Source organism: Mandrillus leucophaeus, unplaced genomic scaffold, assembly GCF_000951045.1.
Source record: "Mandrillus leucophaeus isolate KB7577 unplaced genomic scaffold, Mleu.le_1.0 Scaffold246, whole genome shotgun sequence".
Classification (NCBI taxonomy): domain Eukaryota; kingdom Metazoa; phylum Chordata; class Mammalia; order Primates; family Cercopithecidae; genus Mandrillus; species Mandrillus leucophaeus.
In genome coordinates this window covers 2980530-3002491 of record NW_012102543.1, presented here as the reverse complement: position 1 = coordinate 3002491, position 21962 = coordinate 2980530, and the positions used below count along the sequence as shown (strand labels likewise).

General features: G+C 34.7%; 1 protein-coding gene across 2 annotated transcripts in view; it reads left to right on the top strand.

Moving 5' to 3' along the window:
* The window catches only part of PCNX (pecanex homolog (Drosophila)), a 171172-nt gene that overhangs the window by 32572 nt on the left and 116638 nt on the right, over positions 1–21962 (top strand). The window contains exons 6-7 of one of the 2 annotated variants that reach the window (XM_011983136.1): positions 5353–5485; positions 12290–12474. The exons of the other annotated variant lie outside the window; for it this stretch is intronic. Of the exons in view, the coding sequence (XP_011838526.1) occupies positions 5353–5485; positions 12290–12474 (318 nt within the window). The remainder of the gene's footprint in view (positions 1–5352; positions 5486–12289; positions 12475–21962) is intronic. 2 annotated transcript variants of the gene reach the window in all.

The window sequence follows — 21962 nt, the reverse complement described above, 5'->3', positions numbered from 1 at the left end:
CTGTGCCTCAATTTCCTCAACTGTAAAACGGGAATAATAACTGTCTAGACCTGTCTCACAGTTAACTATCAGACTCCAATGAGCTTAACCTAATGAGTGTAGAAATGTGAAAATGCTTTATGTATTGTAGGTTCATTATATAAACAAAGACAGTGATGTCTTTCATATATAAGGATGTGTTCCCTCTCAAAAATGTCACTTCAAATATATGTGTTTATCACAACTGACCCTTTAGTAAGGGACTCTCCTGAAAGTAGATGCAAAATTGTATCTGAAGGGTTGATATCTTTCATCCCATTCACAAAGGGTTATAAAGGATTAGAAATCACCTGTAAAAGTAAGTAATACTTAAGTTATATTTGTTTGGCTGGTGGACTTGTGGAAAATATCAGTAAGGATATGCAAATTCTCTTTAACTCAAAGCTTAGCTAATAATTTTTTTTTTTTTCCTTGAGATGGAGTCTTGCTCTGTTGCCCAGGCTGGAGTACAGTGGCGTGATCTCGGCTCACTGCAACCTCCGGCTCCCGGGTTCAAGCGATTCTCCTGCCTCAGCCTCCCAAATAGCTGGGACTACCAGTGCCCGCCACCACACCTGGTTAATTTTTGTATTTTTAGTAGAGATGGGGTTTCACCATATTGGCCAGGCTGTTCTCGAACTCCTGACCTTATGATCCACCTACCTCGGCCTCCCAAAGTGCTGGGATTACACTGTGCCCGGCCATAGCTAATAATTTTGTTATTGTTTGCTCCAGTTCCTTGGCTTGTCAAAAAGTAGGCCAGTCCTTTAAAATGTTTTCACAGATGGAAATTATTTTAATTCAGAATTGATGCTTAGAAATTGAGCAGTGTTCTTTGGCTTCCCAGAAAATGACACTTAAAAACATTTATTTATTTACTTATTTATTTTTTGTTATTTCCAACAAGAATGAGCTTGAAAAGCATTTGTTGTTTCATTGGAAGAAAATCTTTGCATGTTGATGGTAGCATCATTCTTGGCTGACAAACTATGAAAGGGAAAAACTATTTAAATAAAGTGGATTTCATGCTTAGACTAATAAAACATTCCTTTTAGAATGTTTTTGCAAAATTACTTGAATGTTTATGTCTTTATATAGTAATTTTGTTGTTAGGTAAAATCATTTTTGTCCTGAACATTACAGTGTATTTCAGAATGTTTGCAGATGTCTTTTATTTTTCCAAGATGTATATATACTTGTTCGTTTCATACTTTTGTCATCTTTCTTAAGAATTTAATTTCCTAATAGCATTTTTTCTGATCTTTTTGAAGTACTAAATGCATATTTTTATTTACATGATCTTTCCAGATTTACTCCTTTTTCCCCCCCACAATAAACATTTCTCACTGAAAAGAACATCTGAGCAATTTCCTCTGTCTAAATTTTTATCAATTTAATTGAAATTGAGCTATTGCAAGATGCCAGCATAGCAGTACATGACAACTAGAAAGTAACTTATTACATACAAATTCTTTTATAAATTAATCAGGTATATGATTGACATCATTTTTAAATAGCATCTTTATCTGTATATATTTATATTCACAGCTTCCAATTTTTGAGATAGACTTCAGATAGCCATTACCTCCTACCTCATTAAATTTTGCTCTTTGGGCATCCCAGCCATTCTAGAAGTATATTAGTGCCTTTAATGCTTTCTCTGCTTTCATCCACAGAGTAAAACCAACTGATAGTAATTGTAATACTACCGTAAAAAATAAATAGTTGCACTAAAATAATTCATTTTAGAATGTGTAGCATTTTCCTTATCTCATTGAGATAAATGTGAAGTAACTCCTGAGGTAGGAGGTGTGTATTATGGATTAAACTTTCTTTGTTATCTTCAGGAACGGACCAGATCACAGCTGTCTAAAATGTCAGAGAATATTTTTGGTTTGTCCATGAATTGAACTTAGGCATTTAGTAAATGCTTAAACTTAATTGAGTGATTGCGTCAGTATAACTAAAGTAAAAAGCTAAATTACCTGAAGTGTCCTCTTATTTTTATTTTATTTTGTTTTGATTATTTTATTTTATTTTATTTTAGATGGAGTTTCATTGTCACCCAGGCTGGAGTGCAGTGGCATGATCTTGGCTCACTGCAACTCCTGCCTCCTGGGTTCAAATGATTCTCCTGCCTCAGCCTCCCGAGTAGCTGGGATTACAGGCACCTGCCACCACACCTGCTAATTTTTATATTTTTAGTAGAGACAGGGCTTTGCCCTGTTGGCCAGGCTGGTCTCGAACTCCTGACATCAAGGAATCCACCCACCTCGGCCTCCCAAAGTGCTGGGATTATAGGTGTGAGCCACTGCGCCTGGCCTGAAGGTGCCTCTTAAACTTATTATGATCGTGAAGTCAGTCTTGTTAACACAAATAAATGAATAGAAAGTCGAGACGTGTAAGTTTGAAAAAATACATTTAAAAATATATGACTTTCTGGATATATACCCTTGGAAGTATTTTATATGACTTGTCATTCACGGTTTTTGAATTGCTTGAATGTTTTTTCTTTTTTACCTACACATGCATAAAGTTTAGTTGTCCTAGAGTGCTAATTTTTCACTCTCTGCATTTTATGCTCTTACTATTGAATTAATTTCATTCTTCTTTGCCAGAGATACTGGGTTTTAAGCAGCGTCAAAATGTCAACTCCAAAAACAGTTTTTAAAATATTTTCTCCCTTCTCTCTGATTCCCTAGTTAAAAGATTAGATTTTTTGTTTTTGTTTTTTTTTGGTTTACTATTTTTCTTCTATAAAGTTAAATGATTCAAAAAGAGTTTATTACAATTGGATTCTGGAAGTGAATTTTTATCAAGTATGGCTATAACATATGTGACTGTGCTTACAGCAAATTATTTTAAGCTTTAAAGACACATTTTTCCTCCTTTGGCTAGAATAGAACTGGACCCCTACTCTACTGTATTCCAAATAGAGCTGTTCTGTAAGTAGCACATTCCCAGGGACATGGCTTAATCTTACATACTGTGACCATAAATTGTAGTGTGGCATTTTCCCTTGAATGTGTGATACTGTTAAAGCAGTTGCCATAGTAAACATTTTGAAAATTCTTGGAACAGTAGGTGTTTACCCCCTGAATATTATAAGAGACAACATAGACAGTAATCATAATTCCACTTTAACATTGTTCACTGGATGCCTAAACTTTCATCTTAATGTGTTTCCAAGACTGTTAAGAAAGTAAGTGATATAATATGCAGCTATTTTGCAGATAACAATATAAATGGTGTATTACTAGTAAAAAAAAAAAAAATTGTTTTCTGAAGAAACCAAGAAACATTTTGATTAAAAGTGGACACTGTAGTTTGTCTTTTCACTCCAGTACTATGGAATAATTAGCTTTTACTTAAGATTAACACCATGAAGTCTTCAGTAGAAGGAAGATAGTAAAGAAAACCATCTCCTATTTCTCTTCTTCCTATACTCAATATTCAGTGATTACATACTGCTTTTTTCCCCAAATCCTTCTGAATAATTTTGGTACATTTTATGGATTAAATTATCTTCTATAAATTATGTCTGGGTAAATTTTACTCTGCTATTTTGGTTGAAACAGTATCTACAACTAGAAAAAATGTTTGAAAGTCTCTTGATGTAGTTGGATTGACTTGTAAATTGAGCGTAGTAGTTTGTTACAAATAATGCTTTATAAATAATAGCATAATAGTTTGTAACAACTGTAGAAGAGAAATCTTTAATATTCCACAAAATAATTCTTGAATTGAGTTTTTAAATAGTGATTTAAATTCCATAACCTGAGTTAAACCTTACTGATGTCTAAGAACTGTTAGCAGGTATACTAATTGCTCATCTCAGTTTTCATTTCTTCCCTCAATTGGCTTGTTTTCTTCTCTGCTTTGTTTCATCCTTCATCCATTGATTGCCCTACCCTAATACATGTTTTCTCCTTTGTGGCAATGCTGATTGCATTTTCATTTCATTGAAGTCATGGTTGTCAGGAATTGGCAAAGTATGTAATGTGCCTTGTAGCTGTGGTAACAAAAAGGCAACCTTATCTGTCTAGATAAGTACTGTTCAAAACAACTTTGCATGATGATGGAAATGTTCTATATCTGCACTGTCCAGTAATGGTAACAACTAGCTACATGTAGCAACTGAGCACTTGAAGTATGATTCATGAATCTCAAGAACTGAATTTTTAATTTTAATTTAAGTTTAAATAGCCACAGTTGTAGATGACCGGATTTAATCAGCATCTTTTGTTCTCATAGACCATATATAATTTTTGTATACATGGACTTTTACCCCACAAGTAAAGGAATTTAAAGGAAATTTCATGTTTGAAAAGAATGTTTCTGTGCTAGCTTGTGTTTTTGTTCATATTTAGCATCAAAATGCCCTTTCTCAAAAGCAAAATGATTCCCAAATTATTTAGATCACACAGTTGTTTTGTTTTATATTTAAATGGGTGAAAATCATTTTACATTTTGCTTTAGAAACCTAAATCAGTCGATCGGTGTGGTTTTGTAAGATCTGTGTAGTTCTTCTAAGCCATTGTTGTGATGTTCTCATGTTGTATGCTTGGCTTTAGTACAAAGTAAAAAGGTACAAACAATAAAGTACAAGCTTGTTAGATTAAGCTATGAGTTCCTGTGCTTGCCAATTTGCTGATATTTGCTTCCTAAAGTTGAGAGGACCAGAGCCAGGGGCATGGCATTGAATAAAGTTTGATGGTAATGAAGTACCTTTATAGTAAGATATATTCATGCTCTGTTGAATTAACACACTGGTTTTGCAACTTCACAACCAGAGGTTTCATTTAATGCTGCCAAAATTATGGCACAGGGTACTGTGAGATAAACTTACTGCCTTACTCTTTGTCATCAGCAGTGAAATGTACTGTCTTTGCTGTTTTTACAATACTCATGAATGTAAGAAACTAATGCCCTATTCCCATTAGTGGAAACTAATCAATACTGTGCTTTTAAGGTTGACTTAATTAACGGGGCGGTAGAGGAATACGGGACCAAAATAAATGAAACTTTCAGGAAAAGATTTAAAACAACAGAGATCTTAAAAATAGGAAATTGAGGTTGAAGAGAAGATGGCAAGGCTAGATAATAAGTCAAAAACATTATTTTTAAAGAAACAATTATCTTTAAATAAATGACAGATACTTTTTGTGTATTGCCTGATAGGACAGATTGACAGTATACATGTGAAAAGAGTTTGGATTAATTAGACAAGTTCGCTTTACCCATGAGGGTGGGAAGTCAAGGGAAAGCCAGGCTCAGCTGCTATTTACATCTTTGACCTAGGCTCCTGTTTGACCTAAGTCTGTCTTGATGCAGCAGCACAAGCCAGCGAGGAGGCAGTGTCATTTCGCCGCGAACGCAGCACATTTAGGCGCCAGGCAGTACGGCGCCGGCACAATGCAGGGAGTAACCCTACCCCTCCTACATTGCTCATCGGATCACCCCTAAGGTATGGTATTTTCAATTCCACCAAGTTTAGCATGTATGTAACAGCCCTTCTAATCTGTTCCGCCAGTCCCAAGAAAGCATTTGAAGAGCTTTGTTTTTCTTTTCCTTTCTGTTTCTTTCCTATACTTTTAAGCCCTTTTCGGCTTTTTCTGCATGTGACCATGAGCCTGTTGCATTATGCATGCTTTATATTGCACAGTGATCAGATTGGTTTAGTCAATTTTAAGTTGCAGAATCACTTGAGGGCAGTTATAGGATGTATGTAGTAGGTCTTAGTCAGCTTTCCTTTTTTTTTTCTCTCACTTCAAATTAATAATAATGCAACATTTTCCCCAATATTTTGACATTATTTAATATAATATGAACAAATACAAACTGAGTGGTGAGCTTGTTGAGGAATAACAAATAATTCACTTAAACTTGATAAGCCAGTTTGTTTTATTTCACTAAAATATGATATATTTTATTTTATATTGCCTAAACTTGGTGCCTTTTATAATCACCAGGATCTGGTAAATGACAGAACTAACATATATAATTTATGTGAAGTGTGGTCAGTTGGAGAGAGATATATATTTATATGTATATCTTTATTAAATTTTTCAAGCTCTGTAGTATAGTAAACAAAAACATCATAACTTTTTCCAGTAGTCCTAAGAAAACATCCATTCGTAACATTATGGATAATTTTTCATTAAAATTCTAGTAACTACTTTATTCTTAATTCCATCAAATCTGATGAATCCATGCCCTGAATTAGAAATATAAAAATCTATCCAAAAGACTTGGGCTTTAATTTATTTTAAGAATACAAAAACAGATATAAATACTTTTTTGGGGGGGGCGGGGGACGTTCTATTGCCCAGGTAGGAGTGCAGTGGCATGATCTTGGCTCACTGCAACCACCGCCATCCAAGTTCAAGTGATTCTCTTGGCTCAGCCTCCCAAGTAGCTGGGATTACAGGTGCATACCACCATGCCTGGCTAATTTTTGTATTATTGTAGAGACAGGGTTTTGCCATGTTGGCCAGGCTGGTCTTGAACTCCTGACCTCAAGTAATCCACCTGCCTTGGCCTCGCAAAGTGCTGGAATTACAGGCGTGAGCCACTGTGTTCTGCCCCAAAAATGGATATAAATACTTTACATATGCTTACTTAAGCAGTGCATATATTATACAAAATACTTTTATTAGCCTCTGTGTCCCAAAAGTACCATTTTACAAATTATTTTCCAGCTACATTTTAATTTCAAATTCAAAAGGAAGAGCATTTAATGAAATAACTGCTGTTAAGTACATGGTAGGTTGGAACAGATAAACTCCTCTTGTTAAAACCTTGTTCTTGAAACAAGCAAAATCCTGGTTTCTTTAAAATATTTTATTTCATACTCCCCTGAGATTTAAGACTTGCTTGTTTTCCTAGATTTTACATTACAGTCAAGAACTTTGTGTTTAATGAGGCACCCCTGGAATATCTCTGAATGTGCTGTGATTCTGGGGGCTGCCCAGTTCACAAATTGTTCATTACTCAATTAAAGCTCCTTTAAATTAAAAAATAAAAATAAAAAGTCTGGGCGCTCTGGCTCACGCTAATCCCAGAACTTTGGGAGGCGGAGGCGGGCAGATCACCTGAGGTCAAGAGTTTGAGACCAGCCAACATAGTGAAACCTTGTCTTTACCCCCCCCAAAAAAAAAAAAATTAGCTGGGTGTGGTGGTGCGCGCCTGTAGTCCCGGCTACTCAGGGAGGCTGATGCAGGAGAATTGCCTGAACCCAGGAATTGGAGGTTGCAATGAGCCAAGATCATGCCACTGTACTCCGGCCTGGGTGACAGAGGGAGACTCCATCTCAAAAACAAAACAAAACAAAACAAAACTTCGTCTTTCATAGATCATGTTCCTAATTAATTCTTCAATAAGTCAAAATTCTATAAAAAGTAATGTGGATTAATTAAACCAATATTTAAAATATAAAAATGAGAAGACAATCAATTTAAAAGAAACGCTTGTTCTAGAAACCTTTTCTGAGCCCTTTGCTTTTTGTGAGCGTTCCTGTTCTTTTTCCTCTCTACCTTGCCTTTTCCTGCCTGAAGTAACTTTTCCTTCTGCTGATGGATTTGGGGCATAATCTCAACATGCAGAAAGAGCTCAGCATTTTAGTTTACTTTTTCTATTTTGCTTCTAACCTCTTCTTTTTGCCCCTTGAATAATACTTGCCAAAGGCAACTTTTTGCTTTCTTACTCCATGTTTATATATCTTAAACTTTTTTTTTAACTTTTGCTTTTCAGTTTTTAAAAATTATTTCATTCTTTGCCACTAATGAGCCTGCTGGATACCACTTAGCAACATATGCAGACAAATTAGTTTTTTGTCCTCTACCAGGTGGAATATTAAAGAGCTGTGTTCTAACTCCAACCAGTCACCTACAATTTTCCTGTGTTTTTCTAGGGTTTGAAATACATTACCATTCAAATGAGGATGTTGTGTACTACTTTTTTTTTTTTTTTTTTTTTTTTTGAGACGGAGTCTTGCTCAGTCCTCTAGGCCGGAGTACAGTGGCACAATCTCGGCTCACTGCAACCTCTGCCTCCTGGGTTCAAGCCATTCTCCTGCCACAGCCTCCTGAGTAGCTGGGATTACGGGTGCCTGCCACCATGCCCAGATAATTTTTTGTATTTTTAGCAGAGATGGGGTTTCACCATGCTGGCCAGGCTGGTCTTGAGCTCCTGACCTCGTGATCCACCCCCCGCCTTGGCCTCCCAAAGTGCTGGGATTACAGGCATGAGCCACTGCACCCAGCCCCTACTACTTATTTTTCAAGGGTTCACATTATAGTTTTTGAAAAGTAGTTGTCTAGTAATCAGCTTGTAGTTTTTGTTGAGGTTCCAGGATATTCCTAGTACCAAGGTTACATATATCTTAAATAAGCTGACTTCATCATGGGTAAAGTACAATAACATTTATCTATGGGAAATTAGGGAGAAACACCAATTTATTCATCTTTTGTAACTGTAAAAAAATTCAGGTAAAGAATATTGTGTTATTCGTCAGTGTGAGTTACAGAATAGTAATCTCATCTTTAAATAAATATAGGATGGTATGGTCATTTAAAATTTGGAAAAATTGTCAAAAAGAAATGGAATAGATATGGCAACACTTTCATTGCAAGCGATATGTAAATACTAGTAAATATACTAATTTATTTTAAACTTTAATGAATAAGTAAGTGACCATCCAAAAGGCAACTTGGTAAAATATATGTCCCCAAGGATTGGGAGTGAATTATCAGTTTTCTTACAAAGTGAATTTGAATTTATTTTATAATGCTTATAAAAATATACTGTTTCAGAATTATTTTTTAAAGTTTTATTTGAAAAAATTGTTTGCTTTATAGGTATGTTTTGTTGGCCTTTGCTAATTCTTCCCAGTTAGTAGGCCTAAAAAAGACAAATATTTAAAATACTTATAATTCAAATATTAAGAGTTCTGCATTTATCCTAAATGTGTATCTTTTTAATTCTAGTTAATGGGCTGGAATGGAATGAAATCATCAGTGCATTTCGGGGAAGGGGAAAAACGCTTTAGTGTATTCTTAAATTTATTTTTTTAATACAAAATTTAAAAATCTGTAATAAAATAAGGTCATAGTAATAACTAAGAATTCATGATTAGGAATTCATAGGGGCCCCTTTGTGGTGCTCAGAAATGAATCCACCAAATATATTTTTTTGTACTTTATACAAAACAGTCATCTGGGTTTTTCTAGAATATAGAGATATATAAGAATTATGTAATCATACTCTTAGACTTTACATTTTAGTTGGAGAGACACATAGAAAGGTAACTAGCAGTATAAGCAGAATGTGTCAAGTGCCAATTAAGTGATACAGAAGAAGGAAAGACGAAGACCAACTATTTTTCAGTCATTCATAGTAGAAATGTTAACAATTAAGATTGCATGTCAGTGGTGCTAGTGATAGCTGATAGTTTTAGACCTAAACTTCTGCCTTTTCTTTTGCAGTGTTATAAAATAGTTGCTACCCTTACTCCAACTGGTAGTTTTGACATAGAAGTGTAAAAAAAGATTTATTTGTACCATTATTAGTTTAGGATAAAGTGCAGCCCTCCAGGAATGTTTTCTAACAAGTTATGTGAAAATTGTGGACTTTTTTATTTCTGTTAAAGGATTATAACAATAGGAATTCAAGAGACATCAACATTTATTTGTTATTTTCTCTTCCAAGCCATATTCCAGTCTCATTTATATGGATCCATCATTTTAGAAAATCTTTAAAATAATTGGGAAAGTAGTAATTTCTCAAAGGATATTAGGCCTAAGTTTGATAAAGTTTTTAAATATTTGGTATTTTGAGATTAAAATTTATTAGAAATTTTAATAAGAATTATCTAAATTAATTTAATAAAAATTATCTAAATTGATAGTAAAAAACCTGATGTTCCTAATAACATGGATTTGTCTGATTTTATTTATTTATTTTTAATTCTGGAGTTGATTTTTATGCATTGTCTAATATCTTAAAAACCTTTTTGTATATTGGGTATACATTGTGCATCTCTGTGTTGAAGATGAGCATATACTCAAATACTTCATGCCAAAATACGTCCAACTGCCATATGGCAACTTGGCTTATGATGTCAAGTGAAAAAATTGATGGAAAAATTTGTTGAGTACCTATTTTGTAAAATTCTGTGTCTTCTGAACCTGAAGGGACACATAGTGCCTGAACTATGAAAACATTTTTTTTAATAACAATGATAAACTTCTGAGCATTATCCAGGGGATGAAGAGTAGATAAAATTCATCTAGATTTACTTCTAACTTGTAATATTTACTACTAAAACATTTTTTTCTCAGTATTTTCTTCCTTGTGAAATTTGTCCTTTTTGGTAAGGTTTGTGGGTAAGTTTAGATAGGTTCTGAGGAAGAGTAACATAAATTATATGTGTATGGAAGATAAAAAACTTACCTGATTATATTAGTTCCCAAGATTATCTGTTGATTTATTTCTATTCTACAAATATTCCAGTCTGAAGAAATTATTAAATACTTTTATCATTATGGCTTAAAAAATAATGCCAGTAAAGACTGACAACTCCACATTTTGTAAACTTAGTTTTTTCATATGTTGTGTGCATTCCTATCCTCTGCCTAGAATGTGTGCTTTCCATTGGTGAAATGAAGTACTGCAGGTTAATAGGACTTCCTGGGACGATGGAAATATTCTATGATCTATTCTGTTCTATATGGTAGACACTAAGTACTTGCTACTGCCTGCTTTGGTAGCTATTAGCTCTGGTAGCACTAGGTATGTTATGTAGTTACTGAGCATTTGAAATATTAGCAAGACCAAGGAACTAAAATTTTAATTAATTTGGATAGTCACAGGCTACTGTATCAGACAGCGTAGTTCCAGAATATAGTCTATTATCATAACCACAGATTTAAGAGATATATATATATATATATATATATATATATATGTTTCAACATAGCCTTTTATTTCTTGGTCATTCCGCAGTACATGAGTTTGTTTTATGTGTACCAGAGAAACAATTACATCGAATTCAAAGGATTAGAGAGATGTTGATACTCATGAAAAATGATAAAGTAACTGAATAAGTCCATCCTAAGTAGGATTCTTTTATTCATTCTAGAGGTCTAATAATTTTAGTTGCAGAGTCTGGGATTGTTAAAGTAAACTTCAATTGGCAGATTGCAGAGTTGCATTGAACATCATGTAGAGAATAATAATTATACTCAAAACATTTTTTCATGAGTTTTGTCAGTTTAAATTTGACTAAATATTATACTAAGAACATTAAAATTCATAGTATCATAAATAAAAATATGAAAGTATAAAATGAGTTAATGTAGTCTCTTAATTTAGATAATTTTTTGTTAAAATTTCTAATAAGTAAATTTTAATCTCAAAATACCAAGTATTTAAAAATTTTATCAAACTTAGGCCTAATTTCCTTTGAGAAATTACTAGTTTCCCAATTATTTTAAAGATTTTCCAAATGATGGATCCATGTAAATGAGACTGGAATATGGTTTGGAAGAGGAAATAACAAAATTTGTTATGGGAATGTAACTACTACCTTGTATATAAAGCACGCCTTATTTCAGAAAGATGTAAGCTTTTTATAGATAACACTTTATATTAATTCTACTTCTGACTGTATCCCATGGCCATTTGTATTTCACTTGGTTGAGTCAGCTTTTCTAGTTTTCTTGCACTAGTTTATGATTTTTTTTCATTCAAGATTGTTATTTTGGTTGCATTTGATAAAGATTATTTGGTTTTCAAGTGCATACAAACTTGTTTTATTGTGAGTTTGAGAGCTCAGAATATTTGAAAGAACAATTCTAGAGTTATTACAGGGCTATAAATGAAAGTGCATATTTAGCTGAAATATAGGGCTTATCCATCGGGGACCAGCTGCAGCACACATATATTGAAAGTACTTATGATTCTTTTTTGCTGCTTTCTTTTTCCTTACAGTAGAATTTAGTTGGCTTGTGGTGGAAAAAAGTTGCAGATTAACCAATTTACATGTACATTTAATGTTGACTGCATTTGTCACTTCAAATCAAATTTATAAGGACCAGAAGATTTAAGTTGGCAGTGTAATCTGTATATTTTACAAAGTTTGTTGGCTCTTTCTTAGGTTATGTTGAGAAAAAGTGCCTTTTTGAAATCAGTTTTCTATAGTGACTTCAATCTAGGTATTGTTTTCTCTTTTCTTCCCTGTAATGTCTCCCCAATCCATGTTTTTTCCTAGCCTTCAAGATGGTCAGCAAGGCCAGCAGTCCACAGCCCAGGTCAAAGTCCAGTCCCGCCCCCCTTCCCAGGCTGCAGTGCTCAGTGCTAGTGCCTCCTTGCTGGTGAGAAATGGGAGTGTCCACTTAGAAGCATCACATGACAATGCATCTGCTGTAGGCGGTAGCAGTTTGCACGATGAACTTGGTATGCAGGCCTTATGTAATCTTGATGATACAAAAACTTTAATGCAGCAGATGATGGGTAACGATTACAGTTCTTTTTTGAGATAGCTTCATTTTGGAACTATGCATAGGAGTGCTTTTTATATAGGATTTGCCCTGTGTGTTAGGAAAATGTGACTTTTGCTTTTTCCTTTTATGTTTCTCTCTACTCTTATTCTACATTTTCTTTTGGTCATGTCCATTTTTAATAGGTAGTTAAAAGTGTTAATTATGTTCACACTCAATTCTGTTTTTCCCAGGCATTTGTACTATATAGGAGAAAATGTTGACTTTTTAAAAAAAGTTTCTTACTAAACTTTAATTTCTTTGAATATTTTGAATGTGTTTTAGGAAAGGGAAAAGTGCTTTCTAATTGTCTGCCACTATAGAATCTTTCTTTAAGATATTCTATTTTTCACACTATGTCCGTCATCTGTAGTAGGATTTATTTTAATTCAAAATACAGTACTCTGAGGACAACATGGCTCCGTACTAATGTCACATAATAACTTTATAAAGCTTATTTCTTGTTCTTGTCAATATATCTATAAACATATAAATTATTGAATAATTAATTCTCAGAGGTGTGGTATCGTTAAACATCAGTGATACATATCTACTCAAATGTCTGTGTTATGCATTATTTAAGGATGATACTTTATATTACTTTGGTTTCTGTGTCTCTGTATAATCTAGCTTTCTTGTTCTCAGAATACAGGTTAGTAATGGTTTAAGTAAATAAAATCTAGTTATTCAGAAATATTCACTTGAAAGCATTTACTCATTGTGATTTTGTTTATTCATGTTATAATTGCTTTTTACTTATAAAGTTACTGTTTCAACTGGAAGGATATGAGGTATAAGTTGCCCAAATTAGGATTTAATAAAACTTTATATGCTACCTATTTATTGACTCTTTTTCTGTTTTGTAAAAATGCTGAGTTGTAGAGAGGTATTAATAAGTATGTATGCATATTGATGAAAAGTGTCGTCTTCAGCAGATCTTACAGACACTTGAAAATGGTAAACTAAGATATTTATAACATTAGAATGTATGGTGATTTCTAAATAAAATGAGAAAGCAATAAAACATTTTAAATTTGGAATGCTGTTGCTTTTGAGTTTGTGATTTGTAGAGGCAAGAAAATTTATAAGGAGGCTGCTTGGGGGAGAATGAGGTAGACTCCAATTTAGCTACTTGTTTTAGTTGTAAGCAATACTTCTTTAGTTGCAAATATATTCAGTTATATAATTACTTTATATTGCTCTTTCTCTTTGCTTAACCCAAAGGATTTGTGAATCTGTGAATATAAAATTACAGTCACCATCTCATTGTTCATTGGCTTTATAGTGGTAGATTCGCTAAAATAAAAGGCTTCATTTTAATCCCTTTCAGAGTTTTAGACTTTTATCAGATCAAGCATAAAATTAAACAGTAGATTATTTTCCACCATAAGAATTCTTAGTTTGCTCAAAAAATTTGCTAAGCAAGCTTTAATGATAAAGTCTCATTCTAAATCCACATGCCAGTTATTGAAAATATTTATGAGGAACTGCCTTTCCAGTTCTGAAGATTTGAAAAAACCTCTTCTGGTTGGAGACGACTTTAGCATCTGCTGGTGGATATTCAGGATATTCTCTTGAAATTTGGGTTTTATCTTTTCTGTTAACTGCCACCTTAAACTAGGTCTTGCTCTGTCGTATTTGGATGGTACCAAATTGAATGCTTAGTAATAATTAGCACAGAACAATCAATGGAGTGTGTATACCTGTTCCAAAGCCTATAAAGTTGGCCAAAAAAGATTCTGAAAATGAACTGCAACTGAACTTAAAGGAATTGGTAGAGAAGCTAGAATATTTTTGTTGTGTGGTTTAATTTTCTACATGATTTTAATTAGCAGTGAATTATGTAAATGAAAATACGTGAATGAATTGGGTACTTTATACTCAAATATGTTAAAGTTGGCTTCCAAATTTAGCTGCTTCTATTAAAAAATTTTAACCAGTTTTTACATGTGAAAGTATATGCATATGTATAATTTGTTTATATAAAACATACATGCATATGCACTAATACATGTTTGAGTACATATGTTTGTGTATGTACATGTACGTATACCGTTTTGGATTAAAGAAAAAAACTCTGAATCAGACATTGTTTAATTCTAAGCCTAGATAGTTTTCCTAAACTGTGTTTTCTACATCTTTATTTTGTGGTGTCACAATAGGTAACCATATCCATTTCCTGTACTAAACCCTGAGAATCCTTATTTCTCTGCCTTTTTGAGGTTACCAGGAAACATTAGACATCATGGAAAAATTCACTGAAAATAGTATTACAAGGATTTTATTAGTAGCTTATTAAGCAGAGGGAAAAGTACTTGTATCATCTGTATTCAGCAAGCAAAATTAATCATGATTAATTTTACAATTTGAATTATAAGTGGCATAATTTAAAAGGAAAAACTTAGGCTGGGCTCGGTGGCTCACACCTGTACTCCTAGCACTTTGGGAGGCCAAGACGGGCAGATCACTTGAGGTCAGGAGTTCTAGAGCAGCCTGGCCAATATGGTGAAACCCCATCTCTACTAAAAATACAAAAAATAGCCAGGCATAGTGGTACATACCTGTAATCCCAGTAACTCAAAAGGCTAAGTCACGAGAATTGCTTGAACTTGGGAGGTGGAGGTTGCAGTGAACCAAGATTGCACCACTGCATTCCAGCCTGGGTGACAGAGTGAGACCCTGTCTCAAAAAAAAAAAAAAAAAAAGGGAAAAGGAAAACCTTAGATGGTTTTCTTTCTTATTTATAGCTTTCATTTCCATGTGAACCTAATTAAAAAAAAATTGGGTTCAAATGACTGAAGTGTTGGATGAGTTTTGGAAGTTAACATCTTTGAAAATGATAGTTCTATCAGAATTTCTCAAATTCTTCAATGTAATATGTTGCTCTTTATTTTAAAGACCACATATTAAGGGTTAATTTTCTTCTGATTGGTCTTTTATTGGAATTGCTATTTGTTACTGATTTTGTTTTTACTGTTTTTTGAATTAAACACAAAAATTCTAACTAAATAAAATAAGCTGTGACTTAGTAATGCCCAGATTAAGTCACACAAGAGACTCTGAACTCAGGTAGCCTTATAGTTCCATTTTATATCTACTAATCTTTTCTATAGAATTTGGCAATTACTTCTCAGTTACTAATCCTAGTTTTCTCTTATAAATTAAGACTAATAAGTTGATGCAATGATGAAACTTGCCATTATAGCTGGTAGTTACACTCTTAATGTGCAACACAACATCTCAAACAAAATGTTCTAGATGAGATCAGATAGAACAGGAAACATTGCCTGTGGTTTTTTTCTGTGTATGAAATTAGTGGTCAGGGTGAGGAAATGCTTTGAAAGTGTATATGAGGTTATTATTTTGTCTTTATGTGAAAAATTTAAAAATTACTGTTACAATGTTGACAAGACATGAGGACAGGAGAGTTTTATATTTATCAAGACGTAATTACAAAGCACATACATATCATGAGTAGTATTTCTCTGGGTAAGACTTTCTTAATGTATCTGAGTTTTTGATGCTTGAATTGATTTTCCTTAGGTTTTCTTTTGTTTTATTACTGGATAAGGATTGACAAAGGAGGTATTCTTTGAGGTAATCTGCTTTATTCTAGAGCTTCTTAACTTGAAAATGTAGTTGGCTATAGGAGAATTATTGAAGGAAACCTGGCAACATTGCTCTTCCTATTAAGCAGTTCGTAGCAGAAATATAATTTGGAAGCTTTGAAATTTTCTACTTTAAAAAAACAGAGACTCAGATGAATCTACAGTACTTTCAGTCACTTTTATTAGAGTTAGTCTTGGTGTTTTAAAAAAGATTGTATACACTACTCTGTAGCATTTTGGGCTATTAATACTTTTCCTTGTTACTGTTAACACAGAGTCAGAGGACTGTAAAGGATCTTAGAGTTTATACGTCAGTTCCTTATGTTATGGTAGATGATTTTCATTCATCTGAACAAAAAAGTTACATCTTCTTGCAGCAACCTTGATTTTGTCCTTTATTATTGTTTTGCGTACAAAAAAAATACTAAATTCTATTCTTTGATCCTTTTTGGGGAATGAAAGTAAAATGTTTATTTTGACCAAAACAATAAAAATACTTCATTATGTTTCCAAGGAAGAAGTATTAAAAAGTTTAAGGGCTATATTCTACTTTGTTTTGGTAAAATTAGAATGTGCTTTTCCATCCTTACAACAGAAATACAAGTTGACAGATTCTGGAAAATACCATGAAGAAAATTAAGTCATCTACAATCTCATCACTCGGAGATATCCACTATTAGTATTTTGTAATTCCTTCCAGTCTTTTTAAATGTACATGTTTATATGCACTTAAAAAAGTAGAGTTAGGATCATGTTATGTGACTTTTGTGCTACTGTTGGAGTTTTGTATCTCGCTTTTTTCATTTAGCAGTCTGAACATTTACTCATGTTATTAGCTGTTCCTTGTTTTTTTTTTTTCTTTTTTTTGAGACAGAGTCTCACTTTGTCGCCCAGGCTGGAGTGCAATGGTGCAATCTTGGCTCACTGCAACCTCTGCCTCCTGGGTTCAAGAGATTCTGCTGCCTCAGTCTCCCGAGTAGCTGGGATTATAGGCGCGCGCCATCACACCTGGCTAATTTTGTATTTTTAGTAGAGACGGAGTTTTGCCATGTTGGCCAGGCTGGTCTCGAACTCCTGACTTCAGGTGATCCGCCCAGCTCAGCCTCCCAAAATGCTGAGATTACAGGCGTGAGCTACCACGCCCAGCCTCTTTAATTTGTTTTTAAGTGGCTGCATAATTTTTTGTCACTTAGATGTATGTGAAAGACAGTACAATATAGTGGACTCTGGAGCCAGACTTCTTGGCTTCAAATGTTTACCACTTATTAACTATGCGATCTTGGGAAAGTTATTGTCTTGTCTTGTGCCTCAGTTTCCTCATTTATCAAAAGATGGCAAAAATAATGCCTACTTCATAGGTTTATTGTGAGGATTATATTTATTAAGCATACAGTTAGAACAGTGTTTGACAATTGTAAACTTGTTATATAATATCTTTGTCATTATTGATAAAATATTATATCATTATTTAACCAGTTAACTAACCCCATTGTTAGTCTTCATGTTGTTTCCTGATATTTACTATTGTAATGAACACTGTGCTGAGTGTCCATTACATAAGCTTTTGTGTATAGCTGCTGTGATTATTTTCTTAGGATAAATAGTGTTGACATGAAATTATCAGTCAAGGGAAATATACATTATTGGGGCTTTGATATATACTGTTAATTGCTTTATGGAAAGCGCTGGTCTATACTTTATCTGGTAGAGTTTGGGAAGATCGCCACAAATATTACAAGTTAGAAGTAAATCTAGATGAATTTTATCTACTCTTCATCCCCTGGATAATGCTCAGAAGTTTATCATTGTTATTGTGGGAAGACTACTAGAATATTATTTCAGATAGTTTTGGGTGCGTGAACAGCTCTAGGAATTTTACAGAAACTTACAGGGACAGGTTGAGATATTTAATTTGTCTCTCACTAGTATGTTGTAAAGAATTCATTGCATCTCTAGACTAGATTATCTGCTTTCTAACATTAGTCATTATTAAGATTCTAATATAAAGCTGGTTAGTATATGCATTAGTTGGAATATATGTTAGATTCTTTCAAGGAAAGAACCTTCCAAAATCATTGAAATGAAAGAGAAGTTTCTGTTTCTCTCATGAGAACCATTGGGAGTCTAATGGGATCTATTCCTGTCATGATGGATGGATTATGTTATCTTTCACATGTGACTTTCTTGCCTTGTCCAAAGGGCCTGCTTTAGTCATTGACATTTTCCAGCAAACAGGAATGAGGAGGGAGTAGAAAAGATCAAGGACATCTAGCCTTTATCTTCCTGATTGAGATTTGGAAAACATGCCTTTCATTTTCTCCCACCTTTCATTGGCCATACATAATCATGTGACAACTTCTTGCCACGGGAGAGGCTGAAAAATGTCTCTAACTAGGTAGACAAAAGCCCAGCAGAAATTCAGTGAGGGGAAGATTCTGTTCAGAGGAACACAGAAAATGCTCTTGGCAGTGGCTATCTTTGGGTAGTGGGGAACTTTCTTTTTACATACTACTTTTTAATTTTCCAATGAGTAATAATTTTTAAATGAAACCATGAAACAGAACGGCAAATACCAATATAATTCCCCCATATCTTAGTATCTGGTGGGAATTTCACTGATGGCGTGCTGTTACATGCTCATCAGACTCTTACCTGGTCAGTCTTTATTTTCCTGTTTCTTCGTCAACTTTATGGATATATAATTTAGGTACAGTAAATGGCATCTGTTAAATGTATACAATCCAAGGAGTTTTAACAGATGTGTATACCCGTCAAATACCTTAATCAAGATGTGAGTGTTTCTGTCACCTTCAAAAAATTCTCTGTGCCCTGTTGCAGTCCATCTCTCTGCTGCCTCTGGTCATGGGCAACCACTGATCTGCTTTCTATCATTATGATTTCCCTCTTCTAGCAGTTGATATAAATGGAATCATATAGTATACAGCCTTTCGTATGTACTTTTCCTGTAGTGTAATGCTTTTTGAGATTCATCGTACTGCTTGCATGTGTGAGTAGTTTGTTCTTTCTTACTGCTGAGAATTCCATTGTATGAGCAGGCTGTATATTGCTTATCTGTTCACCTGGCGATGGTTGTATTGTTTCCCGTTTTTGGCTGTCGTAAATAAAATTTCTAAACTGTCTTTTTGAAAACAGTTCTACATCCCCACCACCAAGTTCCAGTAGTTCCCTTTCTTGCCAACATTTTCTTTCACTGGCCTTTAGAATTGTAGACATAATGGGTATATAATGGTAACTCTTGGTTTAAATTTAAATTTCTCTTATGACTAAAGATAATAAGCATCTTTTGATGTGTTTATTGGCCACATACATATATATCTTCTTTTGTGAAGTGTGTCCAGAAATTTACTCATTTTAAAAATTGAGTTGTTGGCCGCCGCCTTCTTCTTTTTTTTTTGAGATGGAGTCTCACTCTTGTTGTCCAGGCTGGGGTGCAGTGGTGCAATCTAGGCTCACTGCAACCTCCGCCTCCTGGGTTCAAGTGATTCTCCTTCCTCAGCCTCCCAAGTAGCTGGGATTACAGGCACGTGCCACCGCGCCTAGTTATTTTTTTTTTTCTTTCTATTTTTAGTAGAGATGGGGTTTTGCCATGTTGGTCAGGCTGGTCTCGAACTCCTGACCTCAGGTGATCTGCCCACCTTGGCCTCCCAAAGCGCTGGGATTACAGGCATGAGCCACCACGCCCAGCCTGGGTTGTTGGTCTTCTAACTGTTGAGGTGTGAGTTCTTTTGATATTTTAAATACAACTTATTTGTCAGATACAAATTACAAATATTTTCTCCCATTTTGTGGCTTGTCTTTTTGTTTACCTAACCAATCTTAATGTCATCAATATCATTATTATAGATTATTTTACCCAAGTAAGAATAACTTGTCTTTTTGAAAACAAAAATGGATAATGAAATCACAGCAAAATATGAACTTGTACATTCACTTTTGGAAAGTTCGGCTGATTTGGGATTAGCAAGCAGGAGTGAAGTCTTTAACAATTAATTAAAGCATGTTTTCTTAACTCAGAACTAGATAATCAGATAGCCATGTCAGTAAAATATATCAGTATGTAAATCTCTCTTACAGTTGCCAAGCAATAGAGATATCTGTCTTTCCTTACCAGTTCCCCAAAACTGTCTTCTAAACCAGACTTTCTTCTTATACCTACCTTTTTCGTTATTCGTCTGATTTAAAAAGCTAGAACAGCATTGCACATACTAAGAAAAAAGACTTGTTCTAAATATTGAAACTTGAAGTTACAAGGACATAGTGACTTGATTTCCATTGTATCATGAGGATTAAAGAAGTTTTTGGAGCCTAAGATTCTTGGTCTAGGACAGGTGTTGGCAAACCACCACCTGTGGGCTAAGTCCAGCTCTATACCTACCTGTTTTTATAAATAAATAAAATTTGTATTTATGTTCTGTGTTGTCTATGCCTGCTTTCATGTTACAGCTGTAGACTTGAATTGTTGCAACAGAGGTTATCTGGCACATGAAGCCTAAAATATGTAGTATCTGACCCTTCACAGGAAAAGTTTTTGGACTCCTTTATTTCTCCCCTAATCTAGGGAGAAACAAGTCCCTTAACCCAGGGGTCCCCAACCCCCAGGCCATGGACTGGCATGGATCTGTGGCCTGTTAGGAACCGGGCTGCACAGCAGGAGGTGAGCGGAGTGTGGGGAGCAAGCATTTCTGCCTGAGCTCCTCTTCCTGTCAGATCAGTGGCAGCATTCATTTCTCATAGGAGCGTGAACCTTATTGTAAACTGCACATGCGAGGGATCTAGGTTGCCCGCTCCTCATGAGAATCTAATGCCTGATGATCTGAGATGGAACAGTTTCATCGTGAAACCATCCTCCAATCCCATGGATCCATAGAAAAATTGTCTTCCATGAAACTAGTCCCTTGTGCCAGAAAGGTTGGGGACCGCTGCGTTAACCAGTAAGCAGCAATATAGGGAGTAATTTCTGTTTGGGTGAAAACTGAGTCACCACTTACGATGATAAGGGAGGTACTATCTAAGAAATTAGAATGGATCTTAAAGGCCTTCTCTTTAAAAGTATAGTAGTATATTCATTGAGATTGCATTATGAACACAATGCTATCTCCGCCAGATTATTTTTGAATAACATTTCTATTATTGAGTACTTCAGTCATATAGAATGTATGTGGTCCCCCAAATGTCTCTGAAAAACTCACTTTATACATTTACTGCCCATGCATCTCTCTTTGTTCTTATAGCCCCTCTCTGCCCTATGAGTAATACTAAAAAAAGAGAAGTCAATGTAGAAGTGCATCTGGCTTGGAGGACACAGAATGAAGGGAAGGTTGAGGAGGTCGGTGGTTAAAGAAGAAAATTATCCAAGAAATTTAAGAGACTTCTTTTGTTTTTGATACTTGGAATTAGAAAAGCCCTATAGATGATTTGTTCTAGTAACCACCTCCTTCCAAGATACATATAGGTATCTTTAGAAAAATGAGTGATGTCAAGAATACAACAGCCTGGGCGCAGTGGCTAACACCTGTAATTCCAGCATGTTGGGAGGCCAAGGCAGGAGGTATCACTTAAGCCCAGGAATTTGAGACCGGCCTGGGCAGCATAGCGAGACCCCCATCTCTACAAAAATTTTTTAAAAAGTAAGCCAGGCGTGGTGGCATGTGCCTGCAGCCCCAGCTACTCAGGAAGTTGAGGTGGGAGGATCCCTGGAACCTAGGAGTTTGAGATTGCAGTGAGCTATGATTGTGCCATTGCACTCCAGCCTGGGTGACAGAATGAGTCTCTGTCT